The 21,330-nt window shown below is 36.9% G+C and overlaps 1 protein-coding gene across 3 annotated transcripts in view; it reads right to left on the bottom strand.

Moving 5' to 3' along the window:
• The window catches only part of LOC117181506 (traf2 and NCK-interacting protein kinase), a 252,578-nt gene that overhangs the window by 121,149 nt on the left and 110,099 nt on the right, over positions 1–21,330 (bottom strand). For all 3 annotated transcript variants that reach the window (XM_033374255.1, XM_033374254.1, XM_033374256.1), the window contains exons 5-7: positions 21,012–21,294; positions 20,720–20,931; positions 17,677–17,905 (exon numbers count right to left, since the gene is read on the bottom strand). In XM_033374255.1, coding sequence (XP_033230146.1) covers positions 17,677–17,905; positions 20,720–20,931; positions 21,012–21,294 — 724 coding nt within the window. The remainder of the gene's footprint in view (positions 1–17,676; positions 17,906–20,719; positions 20,932–21,011; positions 21,295–21,330) is intronic.

The raw sequence follows: 21,330 nt of genomic DNA, 5'->3' as shown, positions 1-21,330 counted from the left end.
GCTCGGAGTGTGCATGGCACGCCCTGCAGCTATCATCGGGAATGTCTTGGCTCAAAATGTGGCGAGGGTATTTCAAGGTGAAAATGATACACACGGCATTGAATGATCCTCCACATTTCTGTGGCAGATGCCGTGCATCCTCTCATCGAGGAGCTGTTCACGAAAGTTTTTCTCATGTGCTTTCTTAACCAGGAATTTTAGAAGTGAGTACTCAAGATAGATAAGTATTGATGCATTCAGCTCAACACTAATACTGAAGTGAAGGCCGAGTGTTTCAGCAGCTTCCTCTGCGTCACATCCTGAGTGCGGCTCTGTGGCACGCCCAAGCATGCATAAGTCTCTCCAGCGAAAAGGTGTCGTACAGCGCTTCTATCGACGAGCTCAGGCTCTTCAGGGATGCCATTAAGGTTTCCTCGCTTCAAATAATCCTTAGCGCATTTGTCTAACCCAAATTCAATTCCTATTTTTTTAGTGCATCGTTCGACAATATCTAGAGCTATATGTAGTTGCTGTTTGTTTTAGCATAGATCGTAAGATCATCCATATAAAATACACGAGTGACCTTGAACTTTCGATTTGCAGGTTTGCCGCGAAAGTACCTCTCGGAATGGCAAAGTACTAGAGATATTGGCAATAATGTGAGGCAAAAGAGGAGTGGGTTCATGGTGCCGCCCTGAAAGACATCTTCGAAAGGTGAACTTGCTAGTTGTCACACGATTTTTTCCAGATGAGATAGTAACTCTGGTTTTCCAAAGCGGCACCAATCTCTCTATGCTCGTCACCATTTGCGGATGAACCTTTAAGCTTACCGGTAAGCACTCCAGGCTATCCATAGGTCACGCTAGTAAGATACTGCATCTTTGCAGAAACATCTATCGATAAGCAGGTGCTCTGTATATCCTGATTCACCTTTCTTTGGGCCGCATTGTTCATAAATTTCTTGCCACGCAGGAAGATGGACCGAACCATCCTATCATTTAGGATAGCTGTGAATATCTCATACAGTGTGTTCACACAAGTGATTGGCCTGTAATTCTTCGGGTCAGGTAAGTTGCCTATTTTTGGGTGGTCCAGTCTATGCTGCACTTCATAGACTTCTCTTCAAAATACTTGGACCTCCTCTGGTTTGGGCGAGTGGTCGAGAGTAACTGGAGGGTCTTGGAAGAGTCAAGATGGGGTCGGAGAAAAACTGTTGATTTTCTCTGACCCACCTCTCTCTCCGCTCTAGACTTCTCTTAGCGTCAGATAGTATTCATATTCTTTCCACAGTTCGCGCGCGAACTTTAGAACCTTGGCGGTAAAATTTATGCCAGATCTAATGTAGTTAATCATACAATGAATGCGGGACGCGTACTGTCTTGCCCAGCTTATCTTTATGGCGACTTGATGCATTCGTCTTTTGGTTTTATGATCAACCGTCGGTTTTGTTTAACGGTTCGCATTGGCAAAAGCCCTTGCTGCATTATACACACAACAATTGATAGTGTAGAGGTCGGATTCTTCGGAAAAATGTCCACGAAACTCGTCATCCATTTCAACCAGATCTTTAGGTTTGAGAGAAACCTTGGTGTTGATGTTTCTCCGGGTCGTAAAGCATCGCTCTTCATATATTGGATGCCTGCCCGCGGTTGGTCTTAGTGTCGCCTCTCTTTCTTTGTCGCCGGCTTATTCTAGCTCTGGTAGAGTAGGCGTTCCGCTTACATAGCCCCTTTTTCGGAGTAGTTCAGCATGGTTTCGCAGACGTTGATGCGAATAGTGCGATAGCTCCGGGTGTTTCTCGCACCACAGAGCGTGCAGTCGTGTCATGTAACCTCGTTCAGGGGCACACTCGCATTGTAGCACTTCAGCCAGTAGCGAATTAGTTGCTCCATCCACCTGAAGGTCCCGAGATTCCGTCGACCCATCGCATTGAATCCATCTTCATTGGCTCTCCAGCTCTAGAGTGGTCGGCATTGTTGGCCGACCCATTGTCGGGAGCCCTGTGCGTTCTGTTGCTTTGAACCACACTTACTACAACTACGTTTGGTGTTGTCGTTGTTTTTCGCTCACAATTGGGGGTTAATTCCTTCAGAACCACCCCTTGAAAATTGTCCGTGACAGCCATTAATTTTTGTAACCATATTCAGCAAAAACCCTTGGTGCAAGGACCCTCTATCCACAAACCCGAAGACGCGAATAGTTGCTTTGTCATAAGCCCTTTGGTTTGATTCTACAGGAATCAAAACCGAGGGGGCGTAGAAACCGCGATAAAACCTGAATGTGAACTATGTAAGGTATCTCGAACGGTGACTCTGGGATACCGAGCGGCCTCTCAGAATATGCAGCTTTATCCTTGCATGCAGGGCTCTACAAGTATGGAAGAAACCCTTTCCCAAGCTTTTCATGGAGAAAACAATGATAAAACCAAACATAGTTGTAGTAAGTGCGATTCAAATCAATTGGACGAGCAGGGCTCCCGAGAGTGGGTCAGGCAACAACGCTGATCACCCTGAAGATAAGGGAGCGAGTAAAGACGGAGGCAATTCGATGGACCGGCGGAATCTCGACACTTCTAGTTGGGCTGATTAATTCAACGGCCATCTGATAGAGATCTACGACATCAGTAGGCCCCTGTACGAGGGGCTCTGTGGTGCGAGAAATACCCAGAGCTATTGCACTTTTTGCATCGACGTCTGCGAAAGAATATCACCAACGAAATCCAGGTTTCTCTAAAGCACAAAGGTCTGGCTGAACTGGATGACGATCTTCATGGAAATTTTTTCTGAACAATCCGACCTCTGGACTATAGACTATGGTTTTTATAATGAAGCATGAGCTTTAAACGATGCAACCTGGAACATAACACCAACGGCTGATCATAAGGCCAAAATACTAATGCATTAACTCATCACAAAGATAGGCTGGGCAGCCTCTTATTGACAGAATACGGTACTATCTGATGCTGGGGGATGTCTACAGCGGAGATGTCGAAGCATTTTTGAGAAAATTCTACAACTACTCAATGACGAAGATCCTGGCTTCAATATTAGGGGTGAGCAAAATTCATAATTTCCATCAAGAGCCTCTCGAAAAGAGGATGCACAATATCTTCCACAGAAACGTGGATGATCATTCGATGTCGTATGAGTTAACGTTTGCTTTCCCTAAATCACTCGTATAAAAGTCGGAAACGGAGGATTTCTATTTTGGCACGTCATGATGGCGTCATTTTCACTTTAGAATACCGTCACCACATTTTAAGCCAAGATATTCCTAATGATACATGCAGAAGGCATCATGCTAACCTCGAGCATGTAGGACACATGCTATCTAGTTGTCCAACTCATGCGAGAGCGACTTATTTCCAAAGGCACAATGCGGCCCTAGGAGTGCTTTATTACCATCTCTGCCAATATTACGGGATTACCCTTAATACAGCAACTCCGCTAAATGCTCCTGGAGAAAACATGTCAATTGTCGAGAATGAGAAGTGCCGCATATACTGAAACTTCATATTCTCGACAATTGTTTCTATTGCGCCCTCGAGGCCTGACGTTTCTTGACAAAAACGTCATAGCAAAGGAGAATAAAAAGATCATCGTATTGAGCCCGTCACTGACTATATCTATCTCATGATCGAGACTCGTGCTTACGGCCGAAATTCTACCGCGATTTCGATGGAAGTGGGTGCAGTTTTTCAGATTAGCACCCGCTCCCAGCGAAATCCTGTAGTTATCCTTATGAAAGACCTTAAGTCCAAAACCTAAGGTCAAATTCTTAGTGAACATAAGGAAAACAAGACTGCGAGTGAGACGGTAGTAGATGGCACATAAGGCCAATCGCGCGATTTTACCGCAGCGAGTGTAATTCCAGAAAACGCCAGCCGCTCCCGGCTAAATGACGGTTACCACGTCTCACGAACGTAATATGACCTACCAACGGACGAACGCCTTTTATCTTTTCTCCACAACCGTCTCGACATTTCATTGACACGCTTTTCATTCCGGTTATAACAATCACAACTCCCTTGAAAGGTTTTTATACATCTCTTGTTTCATTCTCATTGGTTGTGATGTGCTTGTCGGCTACAGCCAAAAATTCGGTATTGAACTTGGTTCGTTTCGCGAAGTCACGGAGAGCTATGTGGGACTGCAAATCAACGACACAAACAATTTTCGAGGATGTATACTCATTGTCGCATTGTGACTTTGGATGTATAACGCCCTAGGTACTTGTGGTGTTCATGACAGGCTCTGAAGCTATCATCGCGAGAGTATTGGCTTGAAATATGGCGACGGTATGCTAAAGTGAAAATAACACCGTCCTAGCCCGCCAAAAACTCCGGGCCCGACTTGAATTCGGGTGATTTAAGAAAAGCAAACTTGAGCTCAAGCGACATCGACTTTTCCTTCATATTACCTCTTGTGAAGGAGCTGTTTGTCGAAGTGGACCTATTTGTGGACCTTCAGGAGTGAGTAATCGAGATGCATAATGTTTGATGCATTTTTCTTACCCCTGCTATTGAAGGCGAAGCCAAGTGTTTTACCAGGCTTCTCCGTTGCTTGGTACAGAAACTCTCCGTTGCTTACTTCTTTGTTTTTTCTGACCACTCCAAATGAATAGAGCAATACCGGAAGGACAAGCATGTTCGTTGCAGATACTTTTTTCTTCGCAGATAGTTCGGAAGACGAAAACTTCCGGTTAAGACATTGATATCCTTTATAGATGTTAGGTTCTAACTGCGGCCCACTGGCATCTCCAGGAATGAGTAGGTGTCTTCAACACCGAAGCGTCTCGCGCTTTTGCTTACGAGCTCAGAGTCCTCGAAAGGGTCAACAAGCCATCCTTGCTTGAAATGGGTCTTGATACATTTTTCTAATCCAAACTACACTCGAATCTCCTGAGCGTAATCCTCGACAATCATTACAGCTAAATTTAGTTGTTCTGCATTTCTAGCATATATCTCGAGATTTTCCATGTAAAATACATGAGTGACCTTATGCTTTCAATATGCAGGTTTCCGTAGAAGCACCCGTAGGAATCGCGGTGTGCAATGGATAGTGGCAATAGTGTGCGGCCAAAATCGAGGGGGTTCACGGTGTCACGCATAACTACATCTCTCGGGGAGGTGATGATCCAGTTCTCAACAAGAGCATTAATTTCTCTAGGCATCACACTATATGTGGATGGACCTTCAAGCTTTCCAGCAGACAGATGATAAGTCTATAAGAGGTTGAATCGTAAAGTTTTCAGTAATCAATCCAGGCCATCTACAGGTAACGCTGGCAGAATTTTGCATTTTTGCAGACTCACCTGTCGATTAACAGGTTTTCCCAACGTACTGCTACGCCTTTCTCTAAGCCACTTTATTCGTACATCTCTCGCCACACAGGTCCGATTGTCCAAACAATTCTATCATTTAGGGTGGCTGTGAAGGTATTACACAGCATACCCAGACAAGTTATTCGTCTGCAATAAGTAGATTCAGACAAGTTAACCTTTCTCAGGAGCAGCATTGTGCGTCTTTTTACCAGCCTGTCCGGAATAGACTCTTCCAACTTTAGAAATGAGGTCAAAATGTGAGCGAGATGCTGTTGTGTTGAAGGATGCTATCTTCAACCAGAAGCCCTTAATACCATTCTTCTTACTCTTACGACATCGTCGCTGATACCGCGCCGCCAAACACTTCTAAAGAAATAGAGTCAATTATCGAAAAAGATAAGTGCCGTAATCACTGAAGCTAACCCCTTTTCCAGCCCCCTTTTTCAGCTCCCCTCCCAGTATGCGCCCTCTCCCTTTTCCAGCAGTCCTTAGGTCGATCCGTATCCTCAGAGCGAATGAGACTTTTGCCAAATCGTCCTATTGAGTGCATCGCCTTTTCTCATGGTCGTGAGACGCGCACACAGCTGAGACGTGATTACAACTGAAACGTTAGCGCGATTTTGCAGGAAGCCTCTGCTGTTTTCTGGAATTAAATTTTCTCTGGGGTAAGCTGAAGTTTTTTTAGCTTGAACTTGTCGACGGTAAAGATCTTTTTCTACGTATCATAATGGATCCCTATGCCTGTGCAATTAGAAAGAGGCTGACCATTGCAGAAAAAATCTGGTGATTTACAGAGGTGAGTTGGTTTATACCGACCAGTTAAACTTTTTCATTATTATTATTATTATTATTATTATTAGCGAGTATCGCTCGAAGTAGTATTATAAAATGTCGGTTATATTGTTAGTGCTTCTACTAGCACCTTGAATGCAGATTATCAAATAATAATCATATTGGAGAAAGAAAGAAAAGCGACATACATGAGGGACAAAAAAGGTTTGCAAAGGTGCCCGAGTCGAAATAGCCAGGGCTACCTGACTAGCATTTTACAATTATTTTTAGAATTAATTTTCTATAAATAAGAATATAAGTGACATTATTAAACGATAATTACCGGTTGCAAAATTCGAGAGTCTTCTTTTTTTGTAGTAAATTTGCATACATTTGATAATAGAGTTTGTCCATATTTCAGGAAATCTACTTGTTTCCTATAAAGTAAATTTTAGACTGAATTTTCTGTTAACCCGGGAGTACGCGCCCGTTGGTCATTTCGACCGACGGTTTTATACATTTTCAAATACAATATAAACTCGTTCACTGTTATAGAGTTCCAGCTAGCTATTCTCAGTTAATATATTTATCTATATTTTTACGCAGCTTTGCCTGGGATTCGTGCAGGTTGCCCCTTTATTACAAGTTTGCAAAAGCTTCATAGGTAAAATTGACCTTCGCGCGCCTACTAACGTTAATCTCTTTTTGCATTTGATGCGAAGCACGCGTCTCGTCCTAAGCATAAGTGAAATTTCACAAAGGCCGTAGCAGGATAAGCATGGTCTGAGTGCCCCTGCTCGGATGTGATTCATATTGCATCCCTTACTTTATTTACACTATATACAACTATATACATCCTATATTAGTAAATTAACAATTATATATATATATAAAAATTATATACACACTAGATACCCAACAATGTACATATATACACTTTATGTGCACAAAACATATGCATATTATTTTTAAGCTGAGATCCACAGTGATTTATTCACAAAACAGAATATTCATTCTGCCATCAAAGAAAACAGTGACAACGACTAATCCGCAGCTTTAAAATAATATACATATGTTTCGTGCATATGAAGTGTATTTATGTATGTAAATTGTTGGGTATCGTATGTGTACTCGTATATAGTGTATATATGTTTTGTTAAATTATGAATACAGGATGTATATAGTTGCATATAGTATAAATAAAGTAAGGAATGATAATCTGACTGACGACCTCCACGTCCTGCATCCTGGACAAACTTGAAATTAGTTTGGCGAATATCAGCAGTAAACGAAGAGAAGTATTTTTCTATCTACTTATAATCAATTGACACTGTGACTGGGGAGTTCACGAGAAAATGTGTTTCTAATCGAATGATGCTGTTGCAACTGGTTTATATTATACCATTGAGTATATCTTATTGCGTCATAAGCTAAGAATGAAAATGGCCCATCATTCTAATAGAATTTTATACATATGAGGGGCCAACCGAGTAATTTTTATTTTTTTAAACTATGAAGTATTGCTACGATCATTTCCGCAAAAATATATATTGAATACTTGAATGTAAGCATAATATGGGGAAAAAATTGTTGGTGTTCCAAAAGTACTTCCCTTAAAAAAACTATTTAAAAAATATAATAATTTGTTCATACCCTTGTAATTAACAGAATTGTTTCTTGAATTTTGTTCAGAACTTCCTTAGTACTCTTTACAACAAATATTTTAATCATCAAGATCGGTCAAGTCGTTTTCGAGAAAATTTAATTTTTTTATTTTTCGAAATTTGTTTATAACTTTTGTAAAAAAAATTTTTCAAGTTAAGACTTGGGATAAATTTATCTCATATGGGGAGCTACTTATCCCTGCAATATGGATCACATCCTAGCGGGGGCACCCAGACCATGCTGAATACATCTGAAGGGTCCTTACGTAAAAGTTTCAACAAAATTTAAAATTTGAAAGAATCACCCATATAGTAAAGAGTATATTTTATAAATTAAATACAGTAGACTCTACGACACTTCTCATTTTCGGGGCTGTAGGGTAAGCAAAAAGGAAGTGTCAGATAACCCTCTCTACTGTGTTAAGCCGCGTTCGGTGTAGTAGGCGCAGCCCGCTGCGTACGCGCGTGTGTGAGATGAGACAAGAAGTGAGGGCAAGCGAACGAAGGGGAAATCGGGAAAACGAGCAATGTCGTAGCGAGAAGTGTTGTAGAGTCTACTGTACTTATTTTGCGGGCATGAAAATCTACAGTGTCATTCTGAAAATTCGTCTTTCTGGTGGAAAAAGTTTCTTCTTGTTTGATAATTAATTTTTTTGGGTAAAAATTCATTATTTTTTTGTTAAACATTGAACTATTTTCTTGAATGACGTTTTTTTTGTTCAAAATTATTGTTTTGAGCCTAAAATTAAACTAACCCATTTCCGATTAAAAAATGATCTTTTTTAGTGGACAAATTTGATTATCTGGTTGAAAATTCACATCTTTTTTGGAAATGCGTCATTTTTTCAATTTTTTTTTTTTACTTAAAATGTCACTGTAGCATTTATGGCCAATGCCTTTTGGTTCAAATATTTTTTTTAGCTGAAATTTCGATTTTTTGGTAGAAAATTATTTGTTTGCAAATTCTTCTTTCACTTGGAAATAAATTTGTTAGGTTAAAATGCAAACATTCGTTTACAACTTCATTTTTTTATTGATTTTTTTTTACTGAAAATGTAACAATACCCTTTTTGATTAAAAATGTTTCTTTTTTATTTGAAAAACTAACCACAAAGATGGTTAAAAAATTACCTTTTTGGTAGGATCTTATTCTTGGTTTTTGTGCATTCACTCCTTTTCATAAAAATGGAACTGTTCTGTTGTGAATTCGATTCTTTTTTCTTCAACATTGATTATTTAGATTTTAAATTTAACTGTTATATTTCTGGTTAAAAATCTATATTTTTCAGTCGAAAATTCATTTATTACGTCGAAAATTGAAATATATTGTCGAAAATTAAATCTGTTATCTGAAAATGTAAATAATCCGTTTTTGGTTAAGTACTTATTTTTTAGTTTTAATATTTATTTTAAAATTTGAAAATTTAACAATTTTGTTAAAACTTTCTTTGTTTGAGGGTAATAATGATTTTTTAACTGAAAATGTAACTATTCAATTTTTAGTTGAAACTTTATCTTTTTTAGTTTAAAAATCATGTATTTTGTTAAGAATTCGTATTTTTTAGAAGAATGTTAGTCTTCTTATTTGTAAATTTATTTATTTCGTAGAAAAATTCATCTGTTTTAGTTAAAAATTAATTTCTTTGCTAACAGGGCCAACTCACTGACACGCTACGTTTGCATCTATTTCTCTTATATGGGAAAGTGGTGGGGGCCGGAAAATCCCACGTTCTGGAGGCACTGAATCTTACTTTCTAGCTTTTTGACACATATTTCAGTGACAAAATTAAGGTCTTGCAATTTTTAACCGTACATTTTCTTATCTAAATATATTTAAATGTTTAAACTTTTCACAGCATTCTAACATATTAATGGTTGAAGTACTCCATTGATTTATAATGCCAGGGAAAGCTAAGCGTTGCTCAATTGGGTTGTAAATTGTTCCCCAAAAATCTTTTAATGTCATTTTTATTAAAAATCAATAAATATCTGTCAATAACGAATTGTTCTATTTATTTCTTAGTTTTCCTTTTTATGTATCAGGTATATTGTATTTTTACAGCATTTGATAACTGTAGTAAAGTCACATGTTTTTCTTTTTGTCAGCCGTTCTGAATTCGCCATGTTAAATAAAGCTTAGATTTTGAGATAAAATATTTTTTCAATGAAAATGTATAGAACTTACATTTCGAAATGAAAAATTCTCTACAATTTCAGTTCTGTATACTTTCATCGAGAAACAACCCCAAATTGAGGTATGAGCCACGAAAGGGGCGAGCTTCGAGGGTTGAATACTCAGGAAATATGGCCTGCACAGGAAAAAATCATACCATCATTCTGATTGTAAACTATAACTACTATTTTTCTATAATGATGCTTTTTTCTGATGCACCATTTCCAAAATAATCATTAAAAACCATTTTGTTGTGTGTTTTTCACGATTTAAGGGCGTTTTTACCTTCCATCTCGAGTTAAACTTATTTTATACCAATTTCCAATATCTTAAGATATATGAATAACAAATATGAACATTTTATTTTTTTCCAAAAAAGTCTATAGATGTTAAAAACTTTTCCCACTTTAAAATTTAAGTCCTAAATTCATTATCAACCACCTGTAGCAATCAACGTTTATTCGCATGGAAGAAGTAAAGCATGAATGAGGAAGCCAAAGAAACGATTAAGAGGCGGTCTAACAGCCAAAGTAACAAGAGTTACAGCGTTTAAGGAGAAAAAATAATCATCAAACAAGAAAAGGTGAAAAAAAACATTATAGTTCTATTCTAGGAATGGTTCTTTTTTCTTATGATTTGAATCGACCAATTTTTCTTTATCATTGGATCACTTTCGCTGGATATCATAAAAACTTGTAACTTGGATAAATCTGATTTGGTTCTTAAAAAATACGAAATTTCGGAGGCTATTTGGTAATCTAAGGTCCAAGGGCATGGTCATTTTGTGGATTCTCATTAGACTTAGCAAATCATCAGTAGCGCATGATATAAAAGGCTTAGGAACTCGATTGATCTACGAAACGAGCGTGAATAAGAAAGGAACGTGAGTAAGAGGACATCAGTGTGAATGAGGTGTGGTTCTTCAAAGTAAGATGTAAGTGTATGATGGGTTGGAGAATGTTCTAAATGTTGAAAACTTTTCCTTCAGGATTTTTAAACACAGAGAGAAAATAAATTTCCTTTGATTGTTAAAAATATATTCTCACAATATTAATAAATTAGAAAGTTATTTATTCATGACTCACAATTAAGACTTCCGATTCCGGCATAAAAGCGTTAGGTAGCGGTAATTTATTGATGCCAATTGTAGTGAGTATGCTGGAGAATTTGAGGTAAACTGATGAGAGGAAAACATAATAGGGTTTTGTGAATGAGGGTTTGCATGTTAAAATAATTAAAGTGAAGAGTTGTATGATATTCTGTGAGACTGGGACTCTTTTGTGTATCAGTCGAGTAGCGGCGGCAGGGAAGGTTAGGGAGCGATAATTACGGGAGAGATGCACGGAGGAAGGTATGGTAGCAGAGTGAGTTAGCATCGCTGAGACAGTAGCTATACAGTACACAGGTTACATTTTGATGGATTCAGACGAGGAAGTATTCTGAACGCCGAAAAGGGAGAGAAAAAGAAGGGGTCAATATAGGGAAACGGTACAGAGGGAGAGATTTAGGACGGATAGTTTTGGCTCGAATGAACCGTTTGTAGATATGAAGAGGGATAGGACAGAATGAGGAAGTAGCGAAGACAAGAAATGATTATAGAAGTAATACAGATTAAAGAAAAAAGGCAGCAGGAAAGAGAGGAAATAAAACTTGAAATTAGCAAGGAAATGTCAGAATTCAAAAAAGAGATGTAAAAATGGAAAGAGGTTAGGGAAAACTTATAAAGCAATGATGAAGACTGTAGAAACAGGATTAGAAAAATAGGATGACCATAATAAAAAGGTAACAGCGTTGGAACGTAGGATAGTGAAGATCAAAAAATCAAAACGGGAGTTAGCCGTAGGGAAGAGTGGGAATAATGAGAGGAAAGGCTAACGAAGGAAACACGAAGAAGAAAAATTGTACTAGTGAAGCTAAAGAAATGGGAACATAGGAGGAAAATGATGACAAAGGAGAGGTTGTTATATGGAAGCACGGAGAGAAAAGAGGATGATTTAACATGGGTAGAAAGCAATATGCAGAATAAGTTAGGAAAAATAGCGGAAGAGGAAAGAACTCAAGGAAACCGAGAGAGAAAATGAGAGAAAGGAACGGGCGATAGGAACATAAGGAATAATAAGCTGTAAAAACAGACGAGAAACGAATATAGGTAAGATGCAAGATTTGTTACTGGAATATGGCAAGATTGGAGAGAAATGATAGGGAGTTAATGAAAAATTTGACACACTGGTATATATTAGAAATGATAGAGAGGTGGCTAGATAAAAAGAGATAGGAAAGAGTATGGGGAAGGTTACCAAGATGTTACAAAATGGCCAGTTCAAAATGCAAAGAGGATGCATTAAAAGTCAAAGCAATGGCAGGAATGGTGATGGGAGTAAGAAACGACTGCATAACAGGGAAGGATAAAAAAGAGAAGGAAGAACTAAAAGAAGAAATAATAGTAGAAGAGGTAAAGATAAAAAGAAAGAAGTAGAAGATAGTGGAGGTTTATGAGAATAGTGATATGCAGGAAAAAGCAAAGGAGATTGATAAAATGATGGAAGAAAATAAAGGAGAGATTAGGCTTATAACAGGTGAGGATTTCAATAAGAGAACAGGAGATTAAGAAGGAAGGGAGTGGGAACGAGAGGGGGAAATCCAAATACAAGGTATTGAATGGGGAGAGAAAGAAATTGTTGAAGAGCTTGGAGGAGTTGGGATGCTTTATCCTAAAAGGAAATATAGAGGGGGATAAGGAAGAGGAATAGACACGCTCAAGAGGAGGAAAGGGATCTGTAATTAATTATGTGATAGTGGATGATGAGGTAAGAGAGAAGATCAAGAAACTGGAGGTGGAAGACTATATTAATTGGCCTCACTTTCCCTTAATAGTGTGTAACAGAATTCTTACCATAAAATAAAGTTCGCCAAAACACCGCACGAAAGGCTTTGCGGGCCGCATTCGAGATGAGCCGGAACCTCCCGACGGATCCCAAAGTCACGGGCGACGGAACAAGTTTTCCAGATCGACCACTGGTTTGTTGCTGGCCAGGAGTGCGTGCCCTTTTAAAGTTCATCTGGTATGGATCGCCCTTTTTTAGCCACGTCATCTTCTCACCGGTTACTTGCAACGTACCGGAGTGTCATTTTCAATGTAAATGGCAATAAATGTCGCCTTGATATTGATTGCAAACCTAGTTTTATTCTGTCTCTTGCCTATTCTCGGCTCTCCGACTCCCTCCCCCGGGCTTACCCCGTAATAAGTGACATTAGAGAGAGAAAAAACGTAATAACAATATGGATAAAAAGGGAGCAAGGATAAAAGGAGCAGGAAATGGGGGTTGGACAAGCAAGGAAATGCAAGTATGGAATGGGTGAGAAGTGGAGGAAGGAGTTTGAGGGAGCTAGAGGGGTGAATGAGAAGAAATGAAAGTGTAACAATTGCAAAATGAGAATAAGATAGAAGAGAAATGAAAATGAAGGGAAGGGAAAAAAGGAAAGTCGCCTAAATTAAAAGCGTAACAATTTTTAAGTACAATGATCCTGGGATTCAGTCCTCTCGGATTTAGACATTCCGAGAGTTGATGCTGCACCGCAGATATGTGTGTGACGAGCTGCGGGGTGTTTGCGGATCTGCGAGTGGTATGCAATGCTCGCTCTGACGTGAAGAAAAAAGACGTTTACATCCAGCGTCAGCCTGAATCTAAGTTGCCCCCCCCCCCCGTCAGTCCCAAAATCGATCCTAAATTCAGGGTTCACGGTAGTTATATTTATGTAAAAGTATAAATAGATTAGGAAATTGCTCGCCCTTACTCGCTCGCCCTCTCGCTTCAATCGATCGCTCACTCTTCCGGCAGTAAAATTGCACTATGTTAATATAGAAGTAAGTAGATAGATATAGGAAATTATGTAAATAATTGTAAATATTTGAAAACAATAAGGATAAGATAATATAAAGTTTGTCGATAGTCGTGTAAGAAACTAAGGTCATGAAAACCCTTACGGGACACATTATGGATAAAGGAGACTCATAATGATGATCAGGAACAATTAAAAAAGGAGGATTACCATGAATGAAAAATTGCGCTATTCCCATTATATACATTCGACCAAAGACAATAATAACACAAATGATATCAAAACATCCATAATCTAACTCAAGAATTCGATTGTAAATAAAATGAAATAAAAATACAATTTTTTAAGAACCACATCTCATTCATACTGCTTTCTTCTTACTAATGTTTGTTTTTTTATTAACGCTCGTTGCGTAGATCAATCTAGTCCCTAAATTTTGTATATTATGCACTCTTGATGATTTGCTGAGTCCAATGAGAATATAAAAATTTATCATGTCCTTAGATTTGTAAATAAATATTTATGTATTTATGATATCCAGAGAGAGTGATAACCGATTTCTTTCCATGATTAAGAAAATGTAGTCGAACCAAATCAAAACCAAAAATTTGCAGTCTAAAATTGCCTTTTCCAGCTGTTCTTGTTGGATGATTATGTTTTTCTTCTTTTTCTCTCTGGCTTACCTGGCTTACAATCTTCAATGTTAAAAGCTGTTCTCCACGTGCAAAACTTTTGAATTATTTTTCGTCCGACGTCGATTAGGTGAATTGCTACAAACCCCAATATCAATATATACAGTATTTTAGTGGCTCTAGGACTTAATTCATTTAAATAATTCATCTTTTTAATTGATTTTTTAGAATTTGTGAACAAAAATTGATTTTCAAAATAGCGATGTCCGATTTTTTAAAATTTAATCGTATATTTTTAGTACCACAATGTACAAGTATTGGGAGTTACATTATGTCCGCCAAGGTTTTTATTAGAAAATGTCAAGATTTCTTTTTTAATTACTTTGAAAAAATCAAATGTAAGCAAAGAGTAGAAAAGGTTGAATAAACTTATTTCGCTGTAATTAGTTAATAAAAATTTTAAAATGGGCTTAACAGAATGGAAGAGCGTGAAATCCTGTTCAGAAATCACTCACAGAAAATTTAATTCGCATTTGTAGAAAGGAAGTTATAACCATTTGAAAATTTCCGTTTTGCCTAGCGTTGAAAGTTTCACCTCCTGTAGTTCGGGAAGGGATGGCGGTAGAAGTCTGTAAATTAATGAGTGAACTACTATCGTAGAGGCAAAGACACTCCAAAATTTCAAAGGCAATCTAGAGAGATGTCTTCCTAAATTGCTACAGTTTATGAATAATGCACCATCTAACTATTCTTAAAAACATATGGTGAACGAAACTTTTTTTTTGGTATTCTATGATTACATTTCTTTTTTATAATTCAATGCAATGGACAACAGTTGCTTTCCATTTAATTTTTGAATTAGTTAATACATTTGAAGTTATTTTGGACTAGGATATATCATCAACATACAATTATACACACATATTTGATCTTCTTTTAAATGTAATGATTTTCTTACTAAAAATACCACTTTTTTGTGTAAAACACCAACATTAACTAAAATCTTTGAAAAGTGGTAAATCTTCTTTGAAACGTAATGTTTTCTATTAAAAATAGCAGTTCCTAGCAAAAAAAACAATAACATAACCTTAAATTAATAAGATATTGTAAATCTTGTTGAAATTATGTTTCTTTGTTTGGCAATGCAAATTTGCTATATGAAACGCTAACTTACACTATAAATGTTCAACAAATATTAATCTTTGAAATGTAATGATATGTTCAAAAATACCAATTTCAGGTTTAAACACCAGAATGTACCTCTAAAGTTGTGGAAAAATTATAAATATTCCGCAAAATCAAAAAATTTGTGACTAAAAATACCAATACTTTCCAACAAAAAAAAAACAGTAATATAACAGAAACTTGTTTAAAATGATTATAATATATTATTATGTATCGTGAAATCAACCATTAATTTGTTTAAGATTTTTTTTTATTTCTAAAAATTCCACAGTTTTTGAGCAAATAATTTCATGTTAAAATGTCGACTAGAGTAATATGGTAAGGATGCCCAATTGCTCATGATGATGCAATATCACGAAAATGTTGATTACTGGTCTAAATTACTGGGGAGAGTCCTAGTCAATTATTTATATTATCGCTTAATGTGCGTCGACAGTCATTGTTAAGCGACATATATTAAAATCTGTAAAAAGCTTCGCGCCGCGATGCCCTGATGCATCAATTTTAGTTGTGTCCCGGGGAGCATTGACGTCATATGGCGTCAAACGCATGTATCTGACGGATCGTTGTTTCAATTTTCACAAAAATTTGTGCCTTGAGGATTTTGGAGTCGTAGCGTACGAACCCATGATCAAAGTTACGAAATTCAAAATGACTTAACCAATATGGCGGCAGGATGGAGCTCAGGATTTACAAAAATCAGAGTTTATGTTTATCTTGCCCCCAGGGCACATCTTGGACACAGCATATCGCTCAAGGGGTTAATTGCCGTTCCAGTGATCTCACCAGTAAACTAGGCAGGCGGTTTTTGGCAATGAATTTCCCCACATGTCCCCTGTTTCGAACCGAACCTTGAATTTATATGTATATACAATTTCATGTTACAGTATTAATATCTTAGTCTTAAAATAAATCGAGAAATACATTTCTTACTACTTTTTAAAGCACTTACTCGGAATATGTTGGCTTTTGTTAATCAAATTCTTTTTGACTTTGTCAGCGCTAGAATATATCTGAAGTGGATTTAATTTTTTTAATGATAATTAGATTTTATAGAACCTTTTTTGTCTCTTTAAAATCGGGTAAATGTGGCGTAACATGTTTTACCGTGTCACCCTTCACTTATATTCTATGTAATTTCATTCATTACCAACTTTTTAAAAATATTTTTAAATCAATTGCTCCAAAATGTAAATCTTTATGTTTACTAAATTTAAATCCATTCACATTTAGAAAAAGATGCCCAAGCTGACTGGTAATTTCCTTTGTTACAACAGACTCTTAAAAAAACAAGTTCAATCACTTTTCAGATGTATCTATTCAGTCTTGAGCATTTAAAATTTCTTGATGCATTTCGTGGATAAAATAATCTTGATATTTTGCTTATGATATCGAAAAATACACAGGCCTGCAAAAATGAAACTTTGAACAGTTAACTAAGAGTTAACAGCTTTTTCTAGTGTAATTTTTGCGCAGAATCCTTTAAATACCGCTTTTTTGGTTCCTTTTGAAAAATCATAGCGAACGAGCCCAGTGTGTCAGAAACTGTATGAAGAGCTTAAATTAATACTTACCCCTTGTACGTTAATGCAGAAATAACACAAATTAGGAGTCAATTTTATTTGCAGTGCTGTGTAAGTATTTCAAAAGTTATGTTTAGGTGCATTTATTTCATAAACTTCAAATGCAGCATCAGTTCCTAGATACCAGAAGAGCACATCGAATACAATTTACTCATCATTTTTGTTATTTATATCTTAAATTAAGTTTTACAATTCATTTGAGCCATTTACAGAATGTCTAACACATTGTGTTCGTTGCCAAAAAAGTGGTATCAGAAGGTTTTAACTAAAATTTTCTCAAAAACTTGACGTCATATGCAATTTTTGGACCTAGATTTTTGTCCCGTGCACAACAATTCATGGCAAATTCTTAGTCGGATATAGTGGGTAAAATGGTGCAGAATTGTGATATCTGATAAAGAATAAATTCCCCGAACATTAAAATGATCTAATGAATTTTAACAATGTTATTACAAGGGAAAGAATTCGTATGAAAAATCGACCACTTATGAGATATGATGTGTAAAATTTGATATGAAATACTTGACCTTTTTCTTGTTTACGTTTTTTGCACCGATCAATATGGTCCTTAAGTTGTATTCTCACTTGTCGCTCTGTCGGTTGGTCTCGGATGAATGGATGTTTGAGAAGTTGTTCCGTATATGGGCGCTGGTGATAATCTTTTACGAGGACAGTTTCTATAAAACCGTGAAACTTTTTTGCCCACTTTTTAGATTTAAGTCTCGGTGGTGGATTTCTTGGTATCAAAAACAGCGCCTAGGACAATAAATAAGCCGTTCAAAAAATTGCAAACGTTAATAGTCTAAGTAGACCTGCAGATAACTTGTCGGGTCATTTTTGATTATCGGAGTTTCATTTTTTTTTGCACATTTTTGTATTAGCTTTAAAGTGTTATCTGCCAGTACGGTCATACAACTATTCTTTTGAAACTTAAATGTGAAGGCAAAACATAAATTTGACTTTCTTCAAAGAAATAGTTTTTTAAATATCCTGGTCTTAGACAAAAGCTGAGAATTTTTCATGGGAGAATCATTGAATTAAAATAGTAGACTGACATCCGTATAATTATATTTAGGGAACAACTGAAACTTCATCGTCTTTTGTCAACTGTACATTCTTACCTCATCTGTCGAAAATAACGTAATAAGTCGCGACTCTCGGAAATTACTTTAAAATGCAATTTGCTTTAAGAAGCGCAAAAGCACTGTCAATCGATATTGCGCGATAATATTCATCGACGGAGACTGCATCGTCTTCTTCTATCTTTCTGCTGGTCTCTTGCCGAACAAACGATTATCGACATAATAAATATCACTACATCTATGTCTGGCTGCGTCTCAATACTGAAAGGAGACATAAAATAATGTCGATAAAGTAGAACTTTTCAACTTCAGAATGTGTTGATTGGGGAAAATTTTAATCGAAGTGAGATGGTATTAAACAGAGACGCGAAAGTTTTAATTTGGAAGCCGTCATGTATTGAGAATTTAAAAATTCTTTATGTGTCACAGATGCGTCAATACAGGGAATAATTCCCTCAGATACACCGCTGTGTACCAATAGGACATACACGACGCCCTCAAAGTTGAAATTCACATTGTCTGTAGATGATTGTCAAAACTAGAATAACAACGTATCAAGGTCACAACAGCTATTTATATATATTCTGTTCCCCGAGAGTAGGCCTAGACAACCAACGAATTTTTGTTTCCTTTGCGCACAGGCAGAAGCGTACCCATAGCGTCGTTCGTCAGCGAATAAACTTCGTCCCATCCATCCGAATGTGTCGTGAGTGAAGGAGGCTTTACTAGACAATCAGCACTCTCTCCCCACAATTTCATCGTTTAAAGGTTCAGTGTCGCGAGGCGACAAATCACTTTTCCCTAGCTTATTCGCTCTAACCTTTGCCCGAGCAAAGACCTCCCCGAGTTACCAAATTGCATTCTCCAACAAGTGCGAGAAATTAAAACTTTTTATAAACTGCGCAGGACACGTTTTCAAAAGCACCGAAGAGAACTCCACCTACGGCGAGGACCAGGATGTGACAACAGGAGTCACTGTTATCTTGTCGGACACGCTCCCCCCTTTCTGGGCAGGGGTTCCATTTCCCGCTACCAACCACTTCTACATTACCCGCCCTGAATTATATTTGAATCTTGGAATCAGTTTCAGCCCACTGGTTGACCGGAGGATTATAATTTTTGACTTATGAAAATATACCTAATACCGGTTAAAGTTCTCTAGTAGAAAAAATAAAACTGACGTTCACGTGTAGGAGTATCGTTTATGGAAAAAATATCAGCTTGATTTTGGGACCACAAAAAGTTAGAAGAAAGGGAAATATATGTTTAACCTTCATTTTTCAAGGTCAAACATTTATTTTTCAACAAATTGTTTTGATAAATGAAAAATTCGTGAAAAATTCTTTTTTCCTGTTGACAAAAATAGACGAAGTAGATGGTATTAACAAAAAACGACATATAGCTTATTTTTATAAACACATCATTTATAATCCCACTTTTCAATCCCAATTTTTGTGGAACAAAAAACCTTAGCTTTCTTTCTAGACCAACAAAAAGTGTCTAATTAAAAATAAATTCAATTAAGATATATAAATTAAGTATATAAGTTCACTTGAAGATATGAACTTTGAAGACGACAATTAGGGACATATAATGTAAATTTCCAAAATTGAATTTTTTTCGTTGTTCAAATTTTCAACTTTATATCGCAATTCATGTGGATGTCAGTTATTGCAAAAAACAAGTCGACAAAGTAGGGATAAGATTTTTGTTACATTTTCTTGAAGGAAAAATATTTATTTTACAACAAATGCATGAGGAATGCAGGTTTTCGAACGTATGAAGCGAGCCGGACGTTGCTGGTTTTCGGCCAAAGGAAAAGCGGTACGACTGGCTCGCTTCACATTGTATTTATTCCTCCTTAAACCTTTTTGTGAACATTATTGCACGTTTTCCTGAAGACAAATAATTTTTTCAATTTTTCTCTAAAACTGAATCGACGACAGAAATAGTGAAAAAGACCTCGACTGCTCCATTCAATATGGAATCAAGTTCAAGTAAGTCCGTAACAAGTTTCGGTAATGACGCATAAAAATCAGGTTCGGGTTCCTCCATATATGGAATTCTCGGTAATGCTTCTTATTGTACAGAATATTTTATTATTTTAGTACACGCTGTAGAACGTTCTGCTTGCTGATTTTATTGTAAACAATTGAACTGCCAAAAAAAACAGACTTTATTCGATATACAAAACTCTAACCTGATTTTGTATACGGAATATTCGTAACTTGTTTTTTTATACGGAGTTAGCTGAACTTAATTCCATGTTCGATGGAGCAGTCGATGCTTCTTTTGCAGCCGTCATTTCTTGTTCTTACTTTTCTCCCTAGAAAAAAAAGATTAATAAAAAATAAAGTGTATAATTATGTCAAGAAGCTTATATTCTCAAACGAGAATTTGAGCGGGAGGCCCACTACTAAATGGATCGCCCACTTTTACTGATAATACCCTATGCAGAAAAATCAAGGAAACAGATACTGTAACTCACTCGCATAGGATGTAGATCACAAAGTGGAGGTTGAGATTCTGCCATTTCTAGGGCCGTAATTCCAAGGGACCATAGGTCACTCCTATTATCATAAGTAGCATCTGGGTTTTCATCGCATGCGATAACTTCCGGAGCCATCCAATAAGGTGTCCCTATAAATGTATTTCTTCTGCCTATAGTTCTATCCAATTGTGCACTGACGCCAAAATCAACTATAAGAACAGACTTTATATAGTAGACTTACATGAAGATGAACAAATGAAGAGTTTGATGCAAAATTTATTAACATTACCCAATTTTACTTCAGCATTGTCTGTAAGTAAAACATTTTGACCCTTTATATCCCTGTGGATGACTTTATTACTATGAAGGTAACTAAGTCCTCTCAAAATTTCTCTAGAAATATAAGCAATCCACTCCTCTTTTAAACTCTGTCCTTTGGTCGATTTAACTAAGTCTGTTACAGAACCCGCTCCACAGTACTCCATTACAAGCCACAACTGATCATCTTTGCCTGGTGGTGATTTCTTCACGAAAGCACCATAATACGTCGCTATATTCCTATGGTTTGAATACTGAAAATAAATTGAAAATAAATATGTAAATTGCTG

Source organism: Belonocnema kinseyi, chromosome 10 (assembly GCF_010883055.1).
Source record: "Belonocnema kinseyi isolate 2016_QV_RU_SX_M_011 chromosome 10, B_treatae_v1, whole genome shotgun sequence".
NCBI lineage: Eukaryota > Metazoa > Arthropoda > Insecta > Hymenoptera > Cynipidae > Belonocnema > Belonocnema kinseyi.
Note: the sequence above shows the minus strand (reverse complement) of the source record. Positions and strands in the feature narration are given on the sequence as shown.